A 20,148-nucleotide genomic window follows, 5' to 3' on the forward strand; every position below is an offset into this window, starting at 1 on the left:
CAGTTGCAGGGTTCTTCTGTATATTCCAAGATCGATCTGAGATCTGGATATCATCAGGTGAGAGTCAGAGATTCTGATATCTCGAAGATAGCTTTCAGAACCAGCTATGGACATTATGAGTTTATTGTCATGCCGTTTGGGTTGACTAATGCTCCAGCTGTATTTATGGGTCTGATGAACCGTGTATTTCAGAGATATCTGGATGATTTTGTAATTATTTTCATTGATGATATTTTGATTTATTCGAAGAATATGATCCATCATGCTGAGCATTTGAGGATCGTGTTGAAAACTCTCAAAGCTGAGAAATTATATGCTAAACTGTCGAAATGCGAGTTTTGGCTGAGACAGGTTGTATTTCTGTGTCACATTATATCTGGAGACGGGATTTCTGTTGATCCTAGCAAGGTTGAGGCTGTGATCAGTTGGCCGAGACCGACATCTGTACCAGAGATACGCAGTTTTATGGGTTTAGCAGGATATTATAGTCAATTTATTAAAGATTTCTCGAGTATTGCTAAATCGATTACTCAGTTGACTCAGAAGAATGCTCTATTTGTTTGGTCAGAAAACTGTGAGTCTAGTTTTCTTGAATTGAAGAAGAGACTAACCAGTGCTCCGGTCTTGACGATTCCATCAGGTACTGGTGATTTTGTAGTTTATTGTAACGCTTCTAACAGAGGGTTGGGTTGTGTTTTGATGCAGCGGGGACATATTGTCGCTTATGCTTCGAGACAGTTGAAGCCACATGAATCTCGCTACCCAACTCATGATCTTGAATTGGCGGCCATTGTATTTGCTTTGAAGATATGGCGACACTATCTATATGGTGAGAATTTTGAGATTTATTCTGATCACAAAAGCTTGAAATATCTGTTTTCACAGTCCAAATTGAATATGAGGCAACGAAGATGGCTTGATTTATTGAAATATTTTGATTGTGAAATCAAGTACTATCCAGGAAAATCGAATGCAGTGGCTGATGCACTGAGTCGAAAGGAATTTTCTTTATCCTTATTGATGATTGGTGTTTCGAATTTGATTGAAGATTTTTGTTTGTCTGGATTAGTATTTGAAACAGATTGTAAACCGTTGAGATTATATGCTGTTCAAGTCGAACCAGAGCTGATTTTGAGAATTAAAGGGCTCAGAAAGTTGATCAGAATGTTCAGAACTCGATTTCGATGGTCAGAGCAGGGCATCGATCAAAGTATCAGGTAAGTGATAGTGTACTGTATGTGAATAATCGTCTTGTTGTGCCGAATGTTTCAGATTTAAATCAACAGATATTGTCAGAAGCGCATAGCAGTCGATTCAGTATTCATCCTGGTGGCAGAAAGATGTACAATGATTTGAAAAGACAGTTTTTGTAGAAGCAGATGAAAGCTGATATTGCTGAATTTGTATCCAAATGTCTGAATTGCCAACAGGTGAAAGCTGAATGAAAGAAACCAGAAGGACTGTTACAGATCTTATCTATTCCTGAATGGAAATGAGATCACATTTTCGTGGATTTTGTAATGAAGCTACCGAGATCCTCCCGAGGTTGTGATGCAATTTGGGTCGTGATTGACAGATTGACCAAATCCGCATGTTTTATTCCGTACAAGGACGTACAGACATGACCAGATGGCAGAAATCTATGTCAGAGAGGTGGTCAGATTGCATGGAGTGCCGAAGTCGATTGTTTCAGACCGTGATCCTCGGTTTACTTCGCACTTTTGGCAGATTTTACTGCAGGCTCTAGGTACGAAGTTACATCTGAGTACCGCATATCATCTTTAGACCAACGGACAGTCAGAATGGACTATCCAGACACTGGAGGATATGCTTAGAGCTGTAGTGCTTGATTTTAGCACTAGTTGGCAGGATTCATTGCCACTTTGTGAGTTTTCGTACAACAACAGCTATCAGACGAGTATTGAGATGGCACCTTTTGAAGCGTTGTATGGTAAGAAATGCAGATCCCCGCTTTATTGGGACGATATCTCTGAGGTTCCTGAGAATTGGACCTGATATGATCAGAGATATGACAGAAAAAGTGAAGCTGATTCAGAAGAGAATGAAAATAGCTCAAGATAGACAGGCCAAATATGCCAATGTTCGACGTAGACCGTTGGTATTTGAGGCAAGAGACCGAGTATTCTTGAAGATTTCACCTTTCAGAGTAGTTGTCAGATTTGGCAAGAAAGGGAAGTTGTCTCCACGTTATATTGGGCCGTATGAGATTCTCGAGAAGATAGGAGATCGTGCCTATCGACTCGCATTACCGCCTTCTTTATCTAGAATACATGATGTCTTTCATGTATCGTTATTGAGGAAATATCTGTCTGATGCTTCACATGTTATTCAGCAAATGAGGCCGAGTTGGATGAGATATTGAGTTACTTCGAAAAACCGATCCAGATTCTCGATTGTAAAGAAAAGCAGCTCAAAACGAAGACAATTCCGCTTGTGAAAGTTCAGTGGAGTCGTCATGGTATTGAAGAAGTTACCTGGGAGACTGAGTCTGATATGAGGCAGAGATTCCCAGAGTTATTTCGTTGATGTGAGTTTCTATTTAACTTCTGTTATACCTTCTTATTGATATGTTTTGAGTGCCTGTGATTTCGGGGACGAAATCGGATCTTAGGGGGTGAGAAATGTAATGCCCGAGATTTTATCACTGTAATCAGACATTGATTAATTGACAGAATCGAGATTGTAGGAACTCAAGCGAAGAAGCCGGGCGTCGGTGCATTATAAACCGAGATGTTGGATAGAACATCTGGCGCCCGAGCGGTAGAAAATGACCGCCCGAGCGGTAGAAAATGACCGCCCGAGCGCAGCGCCAATGCATCACAAGATTAAAATCTGAACAAAAATTCTGGCGCCTGAGCGGTAGTTTTTGACCGCCCGAGCGCCAGTGTTTAACAAGCTGAGTACTTGGACAGAAGGTTCGGCGCCCGAGCGGTAGTTTGTGACCGCTCGAGCGCCGCCTGAAATAATGGAAGAATAAGTCACGTATCATGACCATGCCACTTGATATATATATATAGGTTTTCTTCATTCATTCCTTCAGTTTTGGCAATAGAAAAGAACGAGAAGTTCCTTGAAAGAATTGTAAAGTTCTTGATTCTAAATTTATGATTTGTGGAAGATCCAACCGTCCGATTTTCAATCCGACTTCAGTACTGTACTTCTCTTGTCAAGAGCTTCGACAGGACGTAAGTTTTATTGATTTCTATTATGATCTGAAATTATGATATTGAAGGAATCGGATATGATTGATATATGGTGTTCTTGATATAGTAGACATCGTATAATTGAAAATGGATTGAAGAACTGATACTGTTTGAAATTTTTATAAATTTTCAGATTTGATTTGATTGAGATTATACAGATTTGATATCAGAATTGAGTTTGTTATCGATTATGAGTTGATATTGGTGTCTGTTGATTTGTATTGTTGGGTATATTGAGATAATGCAGTTATGCCGTTGAAACAGAATTAGATTGAATTCTGATTATATCCAATATTGATTTGAGTGGTATATTGATATTGTACTCCTCAATATTGTCATTGCCAGATTGAGTATTGATAGACTTCGAATTCGAGACATCGACTTCGTCATGTCAACAGGAAGAAAGGTATAAATCAATGTTAACCGGGAGATCGGCTCGAGTCAGATTGGACTTGAGTTTCCCAAAAACCACATACTTTATTTATTGCATTGATGTTTGCAATTCCTGATATTGATATGCTTAGTCTATTGAGTTATAGCAAATCGTGTATTGAGTGCCTAGTTATTGGCGGATATGCCAAGTCTTTGGCGGATATGCCAAGACACTAGATGTTTGATTTATATCGATGTTGCATAGGAGCGGGTTAACTTCTATTGCGGAGATTTGGTATATTGTAACATCCAGGAACAAGGATCCCTAGATTAGAAATGAGTCGAGTCTGAGATGACGAGTCACGAGTTTATTTACAGTTTTACATCATTCATGTTTCAGATTTGATACATGTTATTGATAACTGTTATATGCTTTTATATATGTTTTTATATGATTGCATGTATACATGGTTTATACTGGGATTATATTCATACCGGAGTTATCCGGCTGTTGTTGTGTTTGTATGTGTGCATGACAACAGGTGGGACATGATCAGGGTCAAGAAGAGAATGAGAGAGGAGAAGTTAGCCTGGAGATCCGGATCAGAAGTAGATAGGCTTCAGCACTTGATATATAGTAGTTGAACCCTAGCTTGAGTTTAATGTATTGAGTACAAGACATGTACTTTACTTTTGATATGTATATCAGATTGATTACATTACGTTTCCGCATTTGTATTTTAAAAAAATATTAGACCCTGTTTATTTAATCGATCTAATTATCCGTAAAGATGATTAAGAAATGAATTAGCCTGCGGGTCCCCACAAATAACATGATATCTTTCTTCATACCTGGCAACTAGTAAAGACGTCGAAGATCTTGGCACATCTTGGTACTACCAGGGTGTACAGAATATGGTGCTGTATGAGCTTCAAGAAGTGCATCTTTTCGAATGTCATCATTCATAAGAACACATATCTTACCTCGAAAGGTCAATAAACCATCACAATTCAACCCAAACTCAAAAACTCCTATCAGATCACTTTTTCTCTTCAACTCCAATAATTGATCATCGGACTGTTGTCCCTTTAAAATTCGATCACACAAAGTTGAGTGAAGAACTAATGCAGATAATCGAGCCACCGTACCTGGAGATACCAAAGTTATCTCGCTCCTTTGCAAATCAAGCAACAATGGTTTAGAAACCATAGAACCCAATAAATAACTCGACTTGCGACTCAACGCATCCGCAATCACATTAGCTTTACAAGGATGATAGCTAATGGTACAATCATAGTCTTTCACCAGTTCCAACCATCTTCTCTGCCTCATATTCAATTCTTTCTGTGAAAACAGATAGCTCAAACTTTTATGATCTGTAAAAATCTCACATTTCTCACCGTAGAGATAATGCCGCCAAATCTTTAAGGCAAACACCACAGTGGCCAGCTCCAAGTCATGAGTAGGATAATTCTTCTCGTATTCCTTCAATTGACGAGAAGTGTAAGCTATCACTTTCCCACGCTGCATCAATACAGCACCTAACCCATGCTTTGAAGCATCTGTATACACAAAAAAATCTTCAGTACTACAAGGAAGTACTAAAACAGGGGCAGAAGTTAACTTATCTTTCGAGGCTGGGAATGTTCTTTGGCACTCAATGGTCCATTCGAACTTGGTAGCCTTCCGTGTCAAACTCGTCAATGGCAATGCTATCTTCGAAAAGTTCGCTATGAATCGTCTGTAATACCTTGCCAAACCAAGAAAACTTCTAACCTCTGACACTGTCTTTGGAATGGGCCATTGCTTAATGGCTTCAATCTTGGATGGATCAACCGAAATTCCTTCTTTCGAAACAATGTGGCCCAAAAATGCCATCTGCTCCAACCAGAACTCACATTTCTTTAACTTAGCATACAATTGCTTATCCCTCAACAGTTGCAACACAATCCTCAAATGCTCACGATGAAGTTCTCGTGTCTTTGAGTAGATCAAGATGTCATCAATAAAAACAATGACAAAACTATCCAAATACGGCTTAAAGACACGATTCATTAAATCCATGAAAACTGAAGGAGCATTGGTTAGTCCAAACGACATCACCAAAAATTCATAATGGCCATACCTCGTTCTAAAAGCAGTATTTGGTATGTCCTCTGTTTTTACCTTCAATTGATGATATCCGGATCGAAGATCGATTTTCGAAAACATGGTGGCTCCTTGCAATTGATCAAAAAGATCATCAATACGTGGCAAAGGATATTTGTTCTTAAGAGTTACCTTGTTGAGTTCCCGGTAATCAATGCATAACCTCAACGACCCATCTTTCTTTTTTACAAATAACACAAGAGCTCCCCACGGCGATGAACTAGGACGGATAAAACCTTTATCAAATAGCTCCTGTAATTGATTCTTTAATTCTTTCATCTCAGTCGGAGACATTCTGTACGGAGCCTTAGAAATTTGAGCTGTACTTGGAATTAAATCAATAACAAACTCTACCTCTCGATCAGGTGGTAATCCAGGCACATCATCTGCAAATACGTCAGGATAATCTTGAACCACATCATTATCCTGTAATTGCATATTACTTTCCTTGCGCACATCCAACACTGAAGCAAGAAAACCAATACAATCTTTGTGCAACAATTTAGTAGCTTGTAGACAAGAAATAATAGGAATACTCATCGAAGAGCCTAGACCAACAAATACATCAAAAACTTCACTGTCTTGCCCACACAGTCAATCACCGCATGATAAGCAGATAACCAATCCATACCCAATATGACATCAAATGCTACGTTCGGAATACCAATAAGATCAGCATTTAACAATAATCTTGTACTCATTTGAACAGGACAAGCCTTAAGGATACGAGTAGGACAAATTTCATCTCCAGAGGGCAACACAATATTGAAGTGTAATGGCATAACAGTAGGTTCAACAGATAAAGAATGCATAAACACTTCAGACATAAAAGAATGTGTCGCACCAGTATCAATTATTGTAAGTGCTTTCTTGTCGAAGATTAAAATATTACCTGATATCATTGAAGAATCAAGATTAGCACTTTCGTTGGTCATTGCAAAAATTCTTCCTTGAACTCTTCCTTGATTCGAAGAAAGAGGACACTTCTGTGTTGTGTGCCCCATTTCCTTGCATCTGAAACATCAACCACTACCAACCAAACATTCACCTTTGTGTGGCTTGCCACACTTAGGACACACAGGTCGCTCCGTATCTGAAGAAGGTAAAGAAGGCTTATTGCGTTGCTCCATCTTGCCTTTTCCTTCGTGGCTACCTCGCACATTAGTACTTGTCCCTTGCCCTCTAGCTTGAAAAGCTTGCCTCCTTAGCTGTCGTCTTTTCTAAATCTCTTGTTCATCATGCTCGGCAAGTAAGGCTCTCTCAACAATGTCTTGGTAGGTGATCACTTTTGACATATGAACATCTCTTCGAATCTTTGACTTCAAACCACGAATGAGGTGTTCTCGCTTATCTTTGTCGTTTTCAGCAATAAAAGGAACAAAAACACATCCTTCTTCGAACTTCAAAGTATACTCAGTGACATACATAGCATCTTGATTCAATTCAAGAAATTCCTTCACCTTCTTGGCCTTGACCTCTCTTGAAAAATATTTGGCGTAGAATAATTCCTTGAACTCGTCCCACTTTAATTCTCGAACATTAATTGTAACCTTGATAGCTTCCCACCAAATACGCGCAGCTTTGACCAACGTAAACACATCACAACTTACCTTATCTTGGTCGGTGAACTTCAAGTAATCGAATATGGCCTCCAATGACTTGACCCATTCCAGAGCCACTAGTGGATCAGGGCCACCAATAAAATCAGGAGGGTTCATACGTTTGAAACGATCATATGCACCATCATCAAAACTTTCAGTTGTGCCTTGACCTCTTCCACGACCACGACCCTGGGTCGAGGTGTGCATGCTCAATAGCTGTTGAATATGTTTGCTATGAACCTTTGTTTGTTCTTGTAATAACTTTCTGAATTCATTTACAGCCTTGGCAGTCTTATCAGTAGGAGGGGTCCTATCATCCCCTTCAATGCTCTTTCTCTTGGGATGCATTTCCTATACAAATGCTCACTTTAACATATATAGGAAGAAAGAATACATCAATGGCAATAAAATAGAATCAATTCTCAATGTTAAAATCAATAGATGCAGGATCGAAAACATACCGGATTGTCCTAGGTAAAAGAAGTCATATATGGCTCGAAGAACTTTTGCTCTGATACCAATTGAAACAACCCCATTCCTATGACATAAAGATTTAAAAGATATAACATTCGCGGAAGCATTTCATCGACAAGAAAGAAACTAAATACTATTTACATCAAAATATTTTCCAACTTTTAACATTACAATTTGAAAAATATCATCCACAAAATATGATTCATTTGCTACAAATTACATGCTATCCATAACCATTAATAGTCATCCCTCAAAAATAAAGTTACATTTCAAAAGTGTTTCACCCTATTATGCGATATGACTTCTTCTTCCTTGGACAATCCATTTCATTTCTTTTTGTCACCTGCATCACATGACATTAACTTGAATAAGAAAAAAACTCAGTAAGTAGAAAGCTATACATAACAAGTATATATACATAGGCTTGGCTTGGAACATGGCTATGACAATGGCAATGAGAAATGAATAATACCATATTCAATCTATCAAGTCAATATAAATGGTATCTCTTGGCATGAATTAAAGGAAAAGAATTGATAGTTCTGTGACTTGTGACCTATGATAAGTATCTCTTTGATATAAATATCAAAACTGTGAGAGATACTTTAAATCATGAAATTGGCCAATGACCTGCATGAATTACTATCAATCCTTGGCTTTAAATCATGGGAATTTCATTGGGGCAATTGAACAAACACTTGGTAGGCACAATGAATTTGTAACATACCGTATTTTGAATTACTTGAAATTTGCGGAAAAATAAAAATTTTTTAAATATAAAATAAACTTTCAAATTGTGATCATAAATAAACTGTCCAACCAAAAGTATTTGCAATAAGATAGATCACATATAAAGTTTGCTAAAGAAAAATACTTGTTTAAACATCATAAACCAAAACGTAAAATAAGAGTAGTTGAAGCATTGCATAAAAACTTAAAAACATGGGCGGTCCTCAGGTTTAGCCTCCCGCTCAGTCCAAGCCAGTTCACTGGTCCTCACCTCTCGTCTCCTCAAATTCATCCTCACCTGCATCGATCAAGTCTAGTGAGTCTAAAGACTCAACATGCATAAATTGGAAATAACAAGTAATACATAATAAAACCACATGCATCTTTAAAATAAGACGTACATACTTGAAATTTGAACGTAATAGCATAAACGTACTTGAAACATGAACGTAGAAGCATAAACGTAGATGTGCCATCATCATAAGACTTTTCTTAAACATACTTGCATCATACATACTTGAGCATACATAACATCATTTTGCGTAGAGATATGTTTCAAAGCAAGTGACCTATACATAAATGCGTCTGATCAGACTAAACCACAGTACTGAGCTGGCAGGGAAAGTCCACTACCACATACATGAGATCCCCGTTCATAATTTAACGGGTGGATTGGTCCCTAGGTCATACTTTACCACTTTCCAATCCTGAGCTAAACCCGGTCATACTTTACCGGGGTGGAGAGGTCCTCGGCCACGTTTACCGACTTCCAAACCCGTTCATAATTTGGTCACATGACATTTAGCATACCTCAAAAACTTAAAGTATTTTCTTTTGCACGTCGAACATACTTACTTGGCGTTAAGGGATTCGTTGGATCTTGCTAGGAGCCAATGCTGCACATACTAACATGAATTCGAATCCATATCTTGCATAACTTAGACGTATATTCATGCTCACCCCCAAAAATGACAAAACATTCTAAATCTCTCGGGACTTGACCTCGTTTAATCATTGTACTAAATCATAACATCAAACCCCAAAACAATCCCTAAAAAAAATAACAAAAAAATTTTTTTTTAAAAATTTTTTTGTTAAAAAGGACACGACCCCGTTATGCTGGAAAATCGCATTTTGAAGGAAAAATAGACACGGACTCCGTGTAGGGGTCCGGGTAGCCTCTGGACTTGCAAACTCGCGAAAATTCACTAACTTATTGATTCATTCTTCCAATCCAAGCCTAGGGACCCTGAACCAACATCTCGAGACTCATTCTAGGATGCTATTACATTGATTCAAACTCAAACAAACGCCCCAAAACAACTACGCATCACAAACAACGCAACCCAATCCGTGAACTCGACATTTGACACCAAAACACATCCTACCACTTCTAATGCAAACAAATTCCTATCGACGCGATCCGACACAGCAAAAACCATCCCAACATCCTACTCAACATACTTAAACATAGCAGCGATCACCCATCAATCCCCAATGAAGCATGCAACAATAAAACTTGAAGAACACATCAAGAACGCATTTTTCAGAAAACGCAGTTTGAGCAGTCCCATGAAAACAATCATAACTCACTCATTTCTTATCCAAATATTTCGAATTTACTGTCAAATAGAAGGTATCAAAAATTTCTACGTTTTATATGTTGAAAGTTTTTCCAGAAAATTGACCAAAAAGTCGCAGTATTTAAAATTACAGCAAATTTTGGTTACCGAAACGACGACACCGAAGCAAGGGACGATGCGAGGGTTGATCCGAGACGAACGTGGCACGATTTTCTTCGAAGAAAAGAGACGAAAACTTGATGGAAATTACAGAGGAGAGGGGCGGCTACTGAGAGAACTAAAGGAACCCTAGGTTTTCTTGTTGAAAAAAAGATGGAGTGAAATGAAATGTGTGTGTGTAAAAACGTGTATGTGTGTGTTTGTGAGTTTTTATATATATATAATATTAGGGGATAAATTGTGCTTAATTAATAATTAGCAAACAATTAAAAATGCTAACTCACTTTTAACTTAATAAAATCCCTTAATTTTAAAAAATGAAATGCACACTTGCTAAACTTTAAAAGTTTTAAAATCCTAAAATCACTAATTAAATAAATTAGGCTTTAAAATGCTAAAAACTTAATAAATCATTTTAAAATGCCCCAATCCTAACTTAAAATAAAACACCACATTTTAAAATTACCAAAAATCATCACCGGTCTCTTTTCCTCGATCCCGCATCGAATAATCGCCTGAAACATGAAACTCAAGAAAGTATTTTAACGTGCATCACAGAAACATAAATAATTAAAATAATACAATTTAATAAATCACGCAACGTAAAAAATCATTTTAAACTTGGTTAAATAATTTAAAAATTAAATAAATCCATGGGATTTACGTGTACTAATTTTGGGCTCTACAGAATCACTAGCTCGTTTATCAATGAATTCAGTGGAAACTCTTGATCAATGAATACATGACAACAATTATTTCAAGAACATAGCAATGAAAGGAGTTAGGCCTCAATAAACATGGCTTTTATACATATATATATCATGTGAGCACAAGAAGAGCTTCTACTTACAACCCAACAACCAAAAGATGGCTAAGGTGATCTTGAATGATTCCTACAACAATCATCACAATAATAACCATAAATCATTACCATGAATCTAAGGAATCAATCAATTTAACTTAACCCTCAATAGCTCAAACCTTTCCAACTCCAAAATATAAGTTCTAACCTTGTACCTTGAAATCCAAGGTAGGAGACACTAAGAAATCAACTATGATCCTTGGATTTGGAGTGGAGAATTTAAGAAGAGAAAACCTTGAGGGAAAAGAGGAAGAAACGTTTAAGAAAAAGGGAGAAAGAAGAAATATGTAGAAACATCTAGACAATCAAATATATAAGCCTTCCTTACTCCAAAAATCGCATTACCAAATAGCAACTTTGCCCAAACAATGGCCCCGTGGCGCCCGCGCTACGAGCGCTGCCTCTGCACGCCTAGCAGCGCTGCTCCTGCACCACAAGATCATGACCAATACACTTAAATTCCATCCTTTTCCAATCCTATACAATACCAATGAACTAAACATCCAAATACATCCTCCAATCATCCATCAAAACATCACAACAAGAACCCATCCTACACAATTAACCATTCTTAATATCTCAACCATCAAACCATAAAACACCATATACAATAAAAGGATAAAAGGTTGGGATATTATAGTTCAACTGACGAGTCAACTGATTTCACCAGTCCAACTGAAGATCAGTTCAGCTGACTAGTTCGGAGCTTCAGTTAAGAATCTTTCAGTTGTAGATGAAGACAAACTCATTCAGTAGTTTCCAACTATACAAAAAGGTGCAAAGCTTTTGTCCCGTCAAAGAACAATAATGGAGGTTGCATCAGAACATAAAAGACAAACGTTTCAGAAGGGCAGTAAAAGTCGAGACACTAAGCCCAAGGAACGAATTCAAAAAGCAACGAATACAATTATTGAGTTTCACTGTACGATCAGTTTTCAGCGTATATAAATAGAAGATCAGTGAAGACTCTAAGAAGAGAGAAGTGTGGAAAACAAAATAAAAGAGAGAGCACGCTCAATGCTTATCTGCTTTCTAGAAGCAAACTAGCCTAGAGGGACACTTCAACATGTTATCAGCTTATTTTAATAAGCTTATTTCCCTTAGTGTGTGAGAACATCCTTGTTCAGTTCTCACACACGCATATACTCACCACCACCCCAAATACAGTCTTACACAAAGACGTTAAACTTGTGTATGTAGTCTTTCTCACATAGACGTTAAAGAAGTGTTGGCAGGAAGGTGTTGCCTTCAGTTTAGACTAGAAGTTCAGTTAGGCAGTGGATAAGTTCTAAGCTGGGTGGGTTTGTACAAGTAGTTGTGAAGGATCGTTTGCAGATTATACTTTCGGATGCTTCAAACAAAATATTCTCCAATGAGCTGCAATAGCTCGTGTTCTAAGAATATTAACACCGATGAAATAAATCGAGTTTGGTTAAAAACCAAGCGGAAGAAACTCGAAGTAATCCTTTGTGAAGAAGACTGTTATATTAGAAAGCATTTTATCTTATGTAAACTGAATAACCGAAAGAGGATATATTAGTTTTTGCATTCATCAATTCAGTTATGGTGACAACTGAACTGATGGATACTCTAACTGATCTAAACAGTTTAAAAGAAATAGTTACAAAAATTAAATACACAAGATATGTTTATGGATGTTCGGAGATTTCAACTGCTCCTACGTCACCCCTTCTATCGCCTCGGGTAGGATCCACTAGAAGACTTTGATTTATACAAACACTTGCACAAACCCACTCAGCTAGGACTTACCCACTGCCTAAACTGAACTCCTAGACTTAGACTGAAGGAAGCACCTTCCAGTCAACACTTCTTTAATATCTATGTGAGAAAGACTACATACACAAGTTTAACGTCTTTGTGCAAGACTGTATTTGAGTGGTAGAGAGTGTTTGTGTGTGTGAGAACTGAACAGGATGTTCTCACACACTGAGGAAAATACGCTTCTAATCTAAGCTGATTTATCTGTGAATAGTTCCCTCGACTGTGCTGAATGCTTCTCTTAAGCTTATATGACTTTGAAGCGTGCCCTTTCTTTTCTCTCTTGTGTTGTGTGTGTTATTTGAGTCTTCATTGATCTTCTCTTTATATAGGGGGAAAAACTGATCGTACAGTGAGACTCATTCATTGTATACGTTGCATCTTGAATTCGTTTCTTGGACTTTGTGTCTCGACTTTTCGACTTCCCTTCTGAAATGCTTTATCTTTAATGCACTGATGCAAAGTCCATTATTGTCCTTTGACTGGATAATGGCTTTGTACCTTCACGTACAGTTGGATTCCACTTGAAAGAGTTTGTCTTCATCCATAACTGAAAGATTCTAATTGATACTTCGAACTGGTCAGTTGAACTGATCTTTCAGTGGGGCTGGTGAAATCAGTTGACTCGTCAGTTGAACTTATTTCACACTCGTTCAGTTGGACTGATAAGCTGGGTTTCTTCATCAGTTGAACACTCCTTCGGCTGGCCAGGCTTCTGAGGTTTTTCAGCTGAATCACCTATCAACTAGACAATCAGCTGGACTGCTCAATTGACGTAACCAGTTAGACTGATTCATTTCGTACGATCAGTTGGATCTTTAGTTTTGTGATTTAAACATCTCGTGAGTGATCCTAGATGTTGTACACTAAGGTAGATCATTAGTAACATAATTAACAATTTTGGTTATCACCAAAATCAAGATTGCGAACTTGAAAAGTTCCAACAAGTTGTATAAATCAAAGTCTTCTAGTGGATTCTACCCGAGGTGGTAGAAGGGGTGACTTACGAGCAGTTGAAGTCTCCGAACAACCATAAATATATCTTGTGTATTTAACTGATTAACTATTGTTTTCAAACTGACTTGATCAATTTGAGCATCCGTCAGTTCAGTTCCTACCATAACTGAACTGATATATGTGACAACTGATCCCCTGCATTTCAGTTATTTAGTTTACATAAGTTAAATTGTTTTCTAATTTAACAGTCTTCTTCACGAAGGATTACTTCGAGTTTCTTCCGCTTGGTTTTTAACCACACTTGATTTAATTTATCGGTGTTAACATTCTTAGAACACGAGCTATTGCAGTTCATTGGAGAATATTGTGTTTGAAATGCCTTCAAAGGCACCAGCACACTTTCCTTCAATTGGTATCAGAGCTAGCTGTTCTAAAAAGAACATTTGAAAAAAACCGTGTTTTAAAATATGTTACTTTAAAATAGTGTTAACAGCTATTTAAAAGTATTTCATACAATTTTCTAAACTATTTGAAAATGTTTATATATCACTCATTGCGAAGGGTTGACAGGATTGGTTCTGCAACTAACGTTGTCTCCACTTCTATTGACTCATATCTTTGGGGTTTTAATCAGCCTGCAGGGTCCTGAGCTTCATCTGTCAAGATGCGCAGCTAAATTGTACGATGAAGAATATTTCAGTTGCAAGCCTACCAGGTCAGCTGTTCTTCAGACGAAACTCATCCATGCTGGGACGTTGGTTGATTAGATCACCAGATGTATTCCTTTTGAGCCTAGTGTGAGTCTGCTCGACCAGTTGGGTAAGCACAAAGATCAAGTTCAAGACAAATTATCTCGTTTCTCTAGCAAATTGAACTCAGGATTGGTGCAGCATTTCAAGCAGTCAAGGCACCCATTTGTTGGTATATCCAGTTCTGTCACACATAAACCGACTGATATCTGATGTTGTTTAAAATATGCAATTGTAGTAGCAATTTTCCTTTCAACTGATGTATGTATTCAAATGTAAAATACACGGAAATTTAATTGATTAAATAAACATCTTGCTTATTCAGCTGTGTTTCGTTGTGACTGAATGTATATTTCCAGATTTCTTGTCTACGTTTCTTGAATGATTATAACCTCTAAATGAATGATTGAATAATTACTTTTCAAATATGAGCTTTTATTCAGTCTTTGAGGGGGAGTTTTTCTTGTACTCTCAAACCTGAAAAATTGTTTCTCAATCAGTTATTAAAATTCAGTTGTTAAGGAGAAGCTTTCTTCAACTGAAGGTGCTCTCTTAACTTTATTTTTAGAAGAGTTTTTCAATTCAATCTTTGAGAGGGAGTTTTTCATTTTAGCCTCAATCTTTAAATTGTTTTTCAAAATCGTCTTTAATTCAGTTCTTGAGGAGAGCCTTTTACAATGTTTAAATGGACTAACCTTGAATGGAATATATTGTTCTTAACTGCTCAAGTTTTGTATTCATCAAAAAATGGGAGATTGTTAGAACTTTTCAAGTTCGAAATCTTAATTTTGATGTTAAAAAAACTTTTTTATTTTGTGTTACTAATGATTTACCTTAGTGTGCAAAATTTAGGATCAGTAACCAGTTGTTTACATCGAAAATTAAATACCCAACAGATCGCACAAACCAAATTAGGTGAACTGATACGTCAAATGAGCAGTTCAACTGATCATTCAGATGATCGGTGGTTCAACAGGATAACCTCATAGGCCTTACCAGCCGAATGAGTGTTTCAACTGATGAAGAAGCCCATCTGATCAGTTCAACTGAACGAGAGTAAAATCAGTTCAACTGACGAGTCAACTGATTTTACCAGCCCAACTGAAGATTAGTTCAGCTGACTAGTTCGGAGCGTCAGTTAAGAATCTTTCAGTTGTAGATGAAGACGAACTCATTCAGTGGTTTCCAGCTATACACAAAGGTACAAAGCTTTTGTCCAGTCAAAGGACAATAATTGACGTTGCATCAGAACATAAAAGCCAAACATTTCAGAAGGGAAGTAAAAGTCGAGACACAAAGCCCAAGGAACGAATTCAAAATGCAACGAATACAATTATTGAGTCTCACTGTACTATCAGTTTCCCGCGTATATAAATAGAAGATCAGTGAAGACTCAAAGAAGAGATAAGTGAGGAAAACTAACACTAGTAGAAAAATCGCTTTTTACTTCGCGTATTCAATGATGTAATAAGGTAGTTAATTGCCGAAGTATATGGACGTGAAGTAATAGATGTACCTTTTACTTCGCATAATAACCGAAGTTGTATGATTGAAATTACTGAAGTCTTTGGCCGGTTTTCGAAGGAAAACCGGTCCGGAATTGGACCAGTGCTGAAGTAAGAAATGTGTTTTACTTCATTGATTTTTGTAAATAGTGAATTAATAGATATATATAACTTTGTCTTAATTATTATTTAGCGAAGTAGTTTATAATATTTTACTTCACAATTTACAATGAGTGACGAAGTAATTCATCTGAAAGACTTCATAGTTATGTATTTTAGTGAAGTAATAGACGCAAACAACTTCAAAATTTATCCTATTTGTTGAAGTAAATATAATTGTAACTTCATCATTTATCCTATTTGTTGAAGTATTTTATATTATGTTACTTCACAACTTACATTTAGTGACGAAGTAAGTGGTTCGAAAGACTTCAATAATTTATATTTTGGTGAAGTAATTGCGCAAAACAACTTCATTTTTACATAACAATGGTGAAGTAAATTAATTATATCACTTCGTCTGATTTCGTATTGATGAAGTAATTGTTAAAAAAAAATTCCCAATATATGACTTAATACACTAATATAATTAAATTCATAAATTATCCATCTAAAAATGATGAATATCCACGAATCCACAAATACATATTCATCAATCCACAAATAACCCAAAAATATATCCACAAAACCAAAAGTATATCCAAAAATCCACAATAACAAACAAAATATTTATCCTAACATACACCATCCATTTAAGCACCTACATAGGAGTAGACAAATTCACTCCATTCACTTTTGACCTCATCATATTGAGATTGGTTGTAATATTGGTTCTTGATGCATCCTGCAAACTGAAATTTAAAAAAAAATACATTAGATTCTTCTATTTTAAATAAAAATCGACAGATATATATTTAAAAAGTATTTAAATTGATTGAATCTGAACATATTACATACTCTCTGTAGATACAACAAAGGAAAATCCAGGAAGAATAGATCAGCTGCAGCCCACAATCTTTCAAAATTCTCGAGAGTTGAGCAAACTTAGGTTACCTTATCAGGCGTCGAAGCACCAGAAGTGACGCCGATTGTGATAGGACCGTCTGGTAGCCAGTTCTCTTTCTCTACCAACTCACCATGCTTTCAAATGCAACTTTAAAATGTTAGAAATAAAAGAACATATTTTGTTATTAGATTTGATTGTTTTAGTTTATTTTTTACATGATTAAATCTTAAGTTATGCATTCTCTCACTAAATTTGAACATAAAACATGAAAGAATGCTTGTGCACCAGATAGATGATAACGAGATCGAATGGTCAATAGAAGCGTACGTACATTTAACTTGTAACTTATTTTGTTTCCGGGACCTATCCTTTTCTCGCTGTCGACCCAGTAAGAAGGGATTCCACGCTCCTCTGCAATTTCTTGAAGATGCGAAGTGTTGCTTGAGTTCCAACCACCAACGACCAGAATAAGATCCAGTCACCAAAACAGAGTCGCTGGAGATAAAAACTCTACGGATCTTCAAAATCATATCAAGGACAAAAAAGTAGGTATGATATATTTAGAAAAAGGAGATAGAATTTACTTAAGTTGCATCGCAAATAGTATTGAAAAATGGTTGTTAAGATTTTCCACTCCAAACTTGCATCACGGTTCTCTCGACTAATTTTCCTGTACGATAAAAGACCAACATCAATTCACATGCCACACAATACTAACATGTTGAGAAACTAAGACACTGGTTTGTAACTAACCAATCTCCTCTGTTTCACCCTTCAACATCGTTGTTTGATTTGCAACACCAACTTTTACAAGGTCTACGTCTGGATCAAAACCCTTGGACACAACATATTTAAATTTCTGCAAAGTAAACAATCTCTGCAAATCTGAATACAGAAAATAAAGTTCAACTTCAGCAGCATAAGATGCTCAGCTTACCTCGAGAAACGCATCCTTGGATGACGAGGATCCATCGAGCTCGCCATTCAAAATATAATCACATACATATGTTGCCTGTAATTATTACAGCATTTATAAAGTCACAACCACATGTAAACTACTTCTACACCAATCTTTTTTAATTTAAAACATCCGTGGTCGATTGACAAAGAATATAGTCAAAATGAAGCACAAAATTAAGCTTACCTCTGCCATATTCTTTACAGGGAAATATGAACGGCTGAGGTTTAGTTAGAATGCAATGTTTGGTTAAGATTCTTCAGGGAAAAGGAGTCATAGAGGACTAAAGAAAAACCTGAAACTTCGGGTTTCATTTTTGTGAACTCTTGTCATTGCTCCGACGAAAAGCACGAGCAGCAGCAAAGAAAACAGAGGCCGCAGCCATTTTTCTGAAGCTCCCATTGCCATTACGCCGACTTTTTCTAAACTCTCTTCCTCTTGCTCTCTCTGTTTTAATGTGAAAAAAGAAAGCTGAAAAGAGGAGGGAGAACTTTGAGAGAGATGAATTCAGGCGAGGGAGAATGAAGAAGAGCACTAACCCACACCTAACGGCTTCAGCTCTTTTATACACTGCGACACTTGTAAAAGGTTAATTTTGAAGCGAACGGATCAGCAACGGTTTCTAAAAAGCCATCGCCAATAGCGACGGCTTTTAAAACCCCGTCGCTAATAGAGACGAATTTTTAAAACACCGTCGCTGAGTAAATCGGCGACGGTTTTTAACCGTCGCTAACAGCGACGGTTAACAACCGTCACTAAATGTTTATAGTTAATTTTCCTTTGTTAATCTGCGCGGTTCATCTTATTACTTCAGCATGAACTTATTTTTCTTATTTTTTTACTTCATCAACATTGATATGCCGAAGTAAAATATAATAAAAAAAATATATTGAAGCCCGTGTTTTTAAACATCCGAAGTAAAATATATTATTTTACTTCGCTTGTGTTATTACTGAAGTTATTGGTAATGTATTACTTCGTAATTTATTATTGCCGAAGTAAAGCCTGCCGAAGTAAAATCCGATTTTTCTACTAGTGAAAAGAAAAGAGAGGGCACGCTAAATGCTTATCAGCTTTCAAGAAGCAAACCAGCCCAGAGGGACACTTCAACGTGTTATTAGCTTAGTTTAAAAGCTTATTTCCCTCAGTGTGTGAGGACATCCTTGTTCAGTTCTCACACACGCACATACTCACCACCACCCCAAATAATGTCTTGCACAAAGACGTTAAACTTGTGTATGTAGTCTTTCTCACATAGACGTTAAAGAAATGTTGGCTGGAAGGTGACGCCTTCAGTCTAGACTAGAAGTTCAGTTAGGCAGTGGATAAGTCCTAAGCTGAGTGGGTTTGTACAGGTAGTTGTATAAAACAAAGTCTTCTAGTGGATCCTACCCGAGGTGGTAGAAGGGGTGACTTACGAGCAGTTGAAGTCTCCGAACATCCATAAACATATTTTGTGTATTTAACTAATTAACTGCTGTTTTTAAACTGACTTGATCGGTTAGAGCATCCGTCACTGATATATGCGACAACTGATCCTCTGCATTTCAGTTATTCAATTTACATAAGTTAAATCGTTTTCTAATTTAACAGTCTTCTTCACGGAGTATTACTTCGAGTTTCTACCGCTTGGTTTTTAACCAAACTTGATTTAATTCATCGGTGTTAACATTTGAAGCAAGCTCCTGTCTTTCTATAACATTCTCCGATATGATTCTGCCGACTAGTAGAACACCATTTTCCTTCCTTGTTGACGGCATTGGTAAAGGTTCCCTTTGAGGGGCCACTTGAATGGTTTGACCTATTGAATTTGGGGCCACTCTGAGCAAACTGTCTAATGAAGGGCCTCTTGTTTTGCTCTTCTCTTCATGGCGATTGATGCCTGTTTCTGCGCTCATCGCCGCGCCCATTAAGTCCGCAAAATTGTTCGGTCTGAATACAGCCAAAGCAGATTGAATTCGGATGTTCAGCCCTTTCTTAAAGCAGTACATTTCAGGGTTTCATCTAACATGATGGTTTGAACATAGGTTCCAAGATCATT

The 20,148-nt window shown here is 37.1% G+C and overlaps 2 protein-coding genes across 4 annotated transcripts; both read right to left on the reverse strand.

Annotated features, from left to right (window-relative positions):
- Positions 1-5,728: 5,728 nt before the first annotated feature.
- LOC142521952 (uncharacterized) lies at positions 5,729-6,875 on the reverse strand. The gene is made up of 4 exons (XM_075625125.1): positions 6,794-6,875; positions 6,377-6,637; positions 5,918-6,293; positions 5,729-5,816 (listed from the first exon to the last, which is right to left on the reverse strand). The coding sequence occupies exons 1-4, from the start codon at positions 6,873-6,875 to the stop codon at positions 5,729-5,731; spliced, it is 807 nt and encodes a 268-aa protein (XP_075481240.1).
- Positions 6,876-17,140: 10,265 nt separating this feature from the next.
- LOC142523125 (4-hydroxy-3-methylbut-2-enyl diphosphate reductase, chloroplastic-like) lies at positions 17,141-18,356 on the reverse strand. Of its 3 annotated transcripts, none has more exons than XR_012814586.1 (4): positions 18,294-18,356; positions 18,087-18,161; positions 17,481-17,644; positions 17,141-17,283 (listed from the first exon to the last, which is right to left on the reverse strand). XR_012814586.1 is itself a non-coding variant. In XM_075626772.1 (4 exons), exons 1-4 carry the CDS (start codon positions 18,300-18,302, stop codon positions 17,770-17,772), a joined length of 240 nt encoding a protein of 79 aa, XP_075482887.1. In that variant the 5' UTR covers positions 18,303-18,356; the 3' UTR covers positions 17,761-17,769. The 3 variants fall into 3 exon arrangements, 1 of the variants encoding a protein (XP_075482887.1); XM_075626772.1 differs by lacking the exons at positions 17,141-17,283; positions 17,481-17,644 and adding exons at positions 17,761-17,819; positions 17,903-18,008; XR_012814585.1 differs by lacking the exon at positions 18,294-18,356 and having other exon boundaries at positions 18,087-18,223.
- Positions 18,357-20,148: the final 1,792 nt, after the last annotated feature.

This window comes from Primulina tabacum, chromosome 13 (genome assembly GCF_025594145.1).
Source record: "Primulina tabacum isolate GXHZ01 chromosome 13, ASM2559414v2, whole genome shotgun sequence".
NCBI lineage: Eukaryota > Viridiplantae > Streptophyta > Magnoliopsida > Lamiales > Gesneriaceae > Primulina > Primulina tabacum.

Bases quoted from the DNA above. Each gene is read 5' to 3' on its own strand.
- LOC142521952 (XM_075625125.1), bottom strand. From the start codon at position 6,875: ATGGAGCAACGCAATAAGCCTTCTTTACCTTCTTCAGATACGGAGCGA. The intron at 6,638-6,793 runs GTGAATGTTTGG...CAATGATATCAG, and splicing joins GTGTGGCAAGCCACACAAAG to GTAATATTTTAATCTTCGAC. The intron at 6,294-6,376 runs GTATGGATTGGT...TTGTTGGTCTAG, and splicing joins AGCATTTGATGTCATATTGG to GCTCTTCGATGAGTATTCCT.
- LOC142523125 (XM_075626772.1), bottom strand. The intron at 18,009-18,086 runs GTAAGCTGAGCA...TTTACTTTGCAG, and splicing joins CCAAGGATGCGTTTCTCGAG to AAATTTAAATATGTTGTGTC. The intron at 17,820-17,902 runs GTTAGTTACAAA...TTTATCGTACAG, and splicing joins GGGTGAAACAGAGGAGATTG to GAAAATTAGTCGAGAGAACC.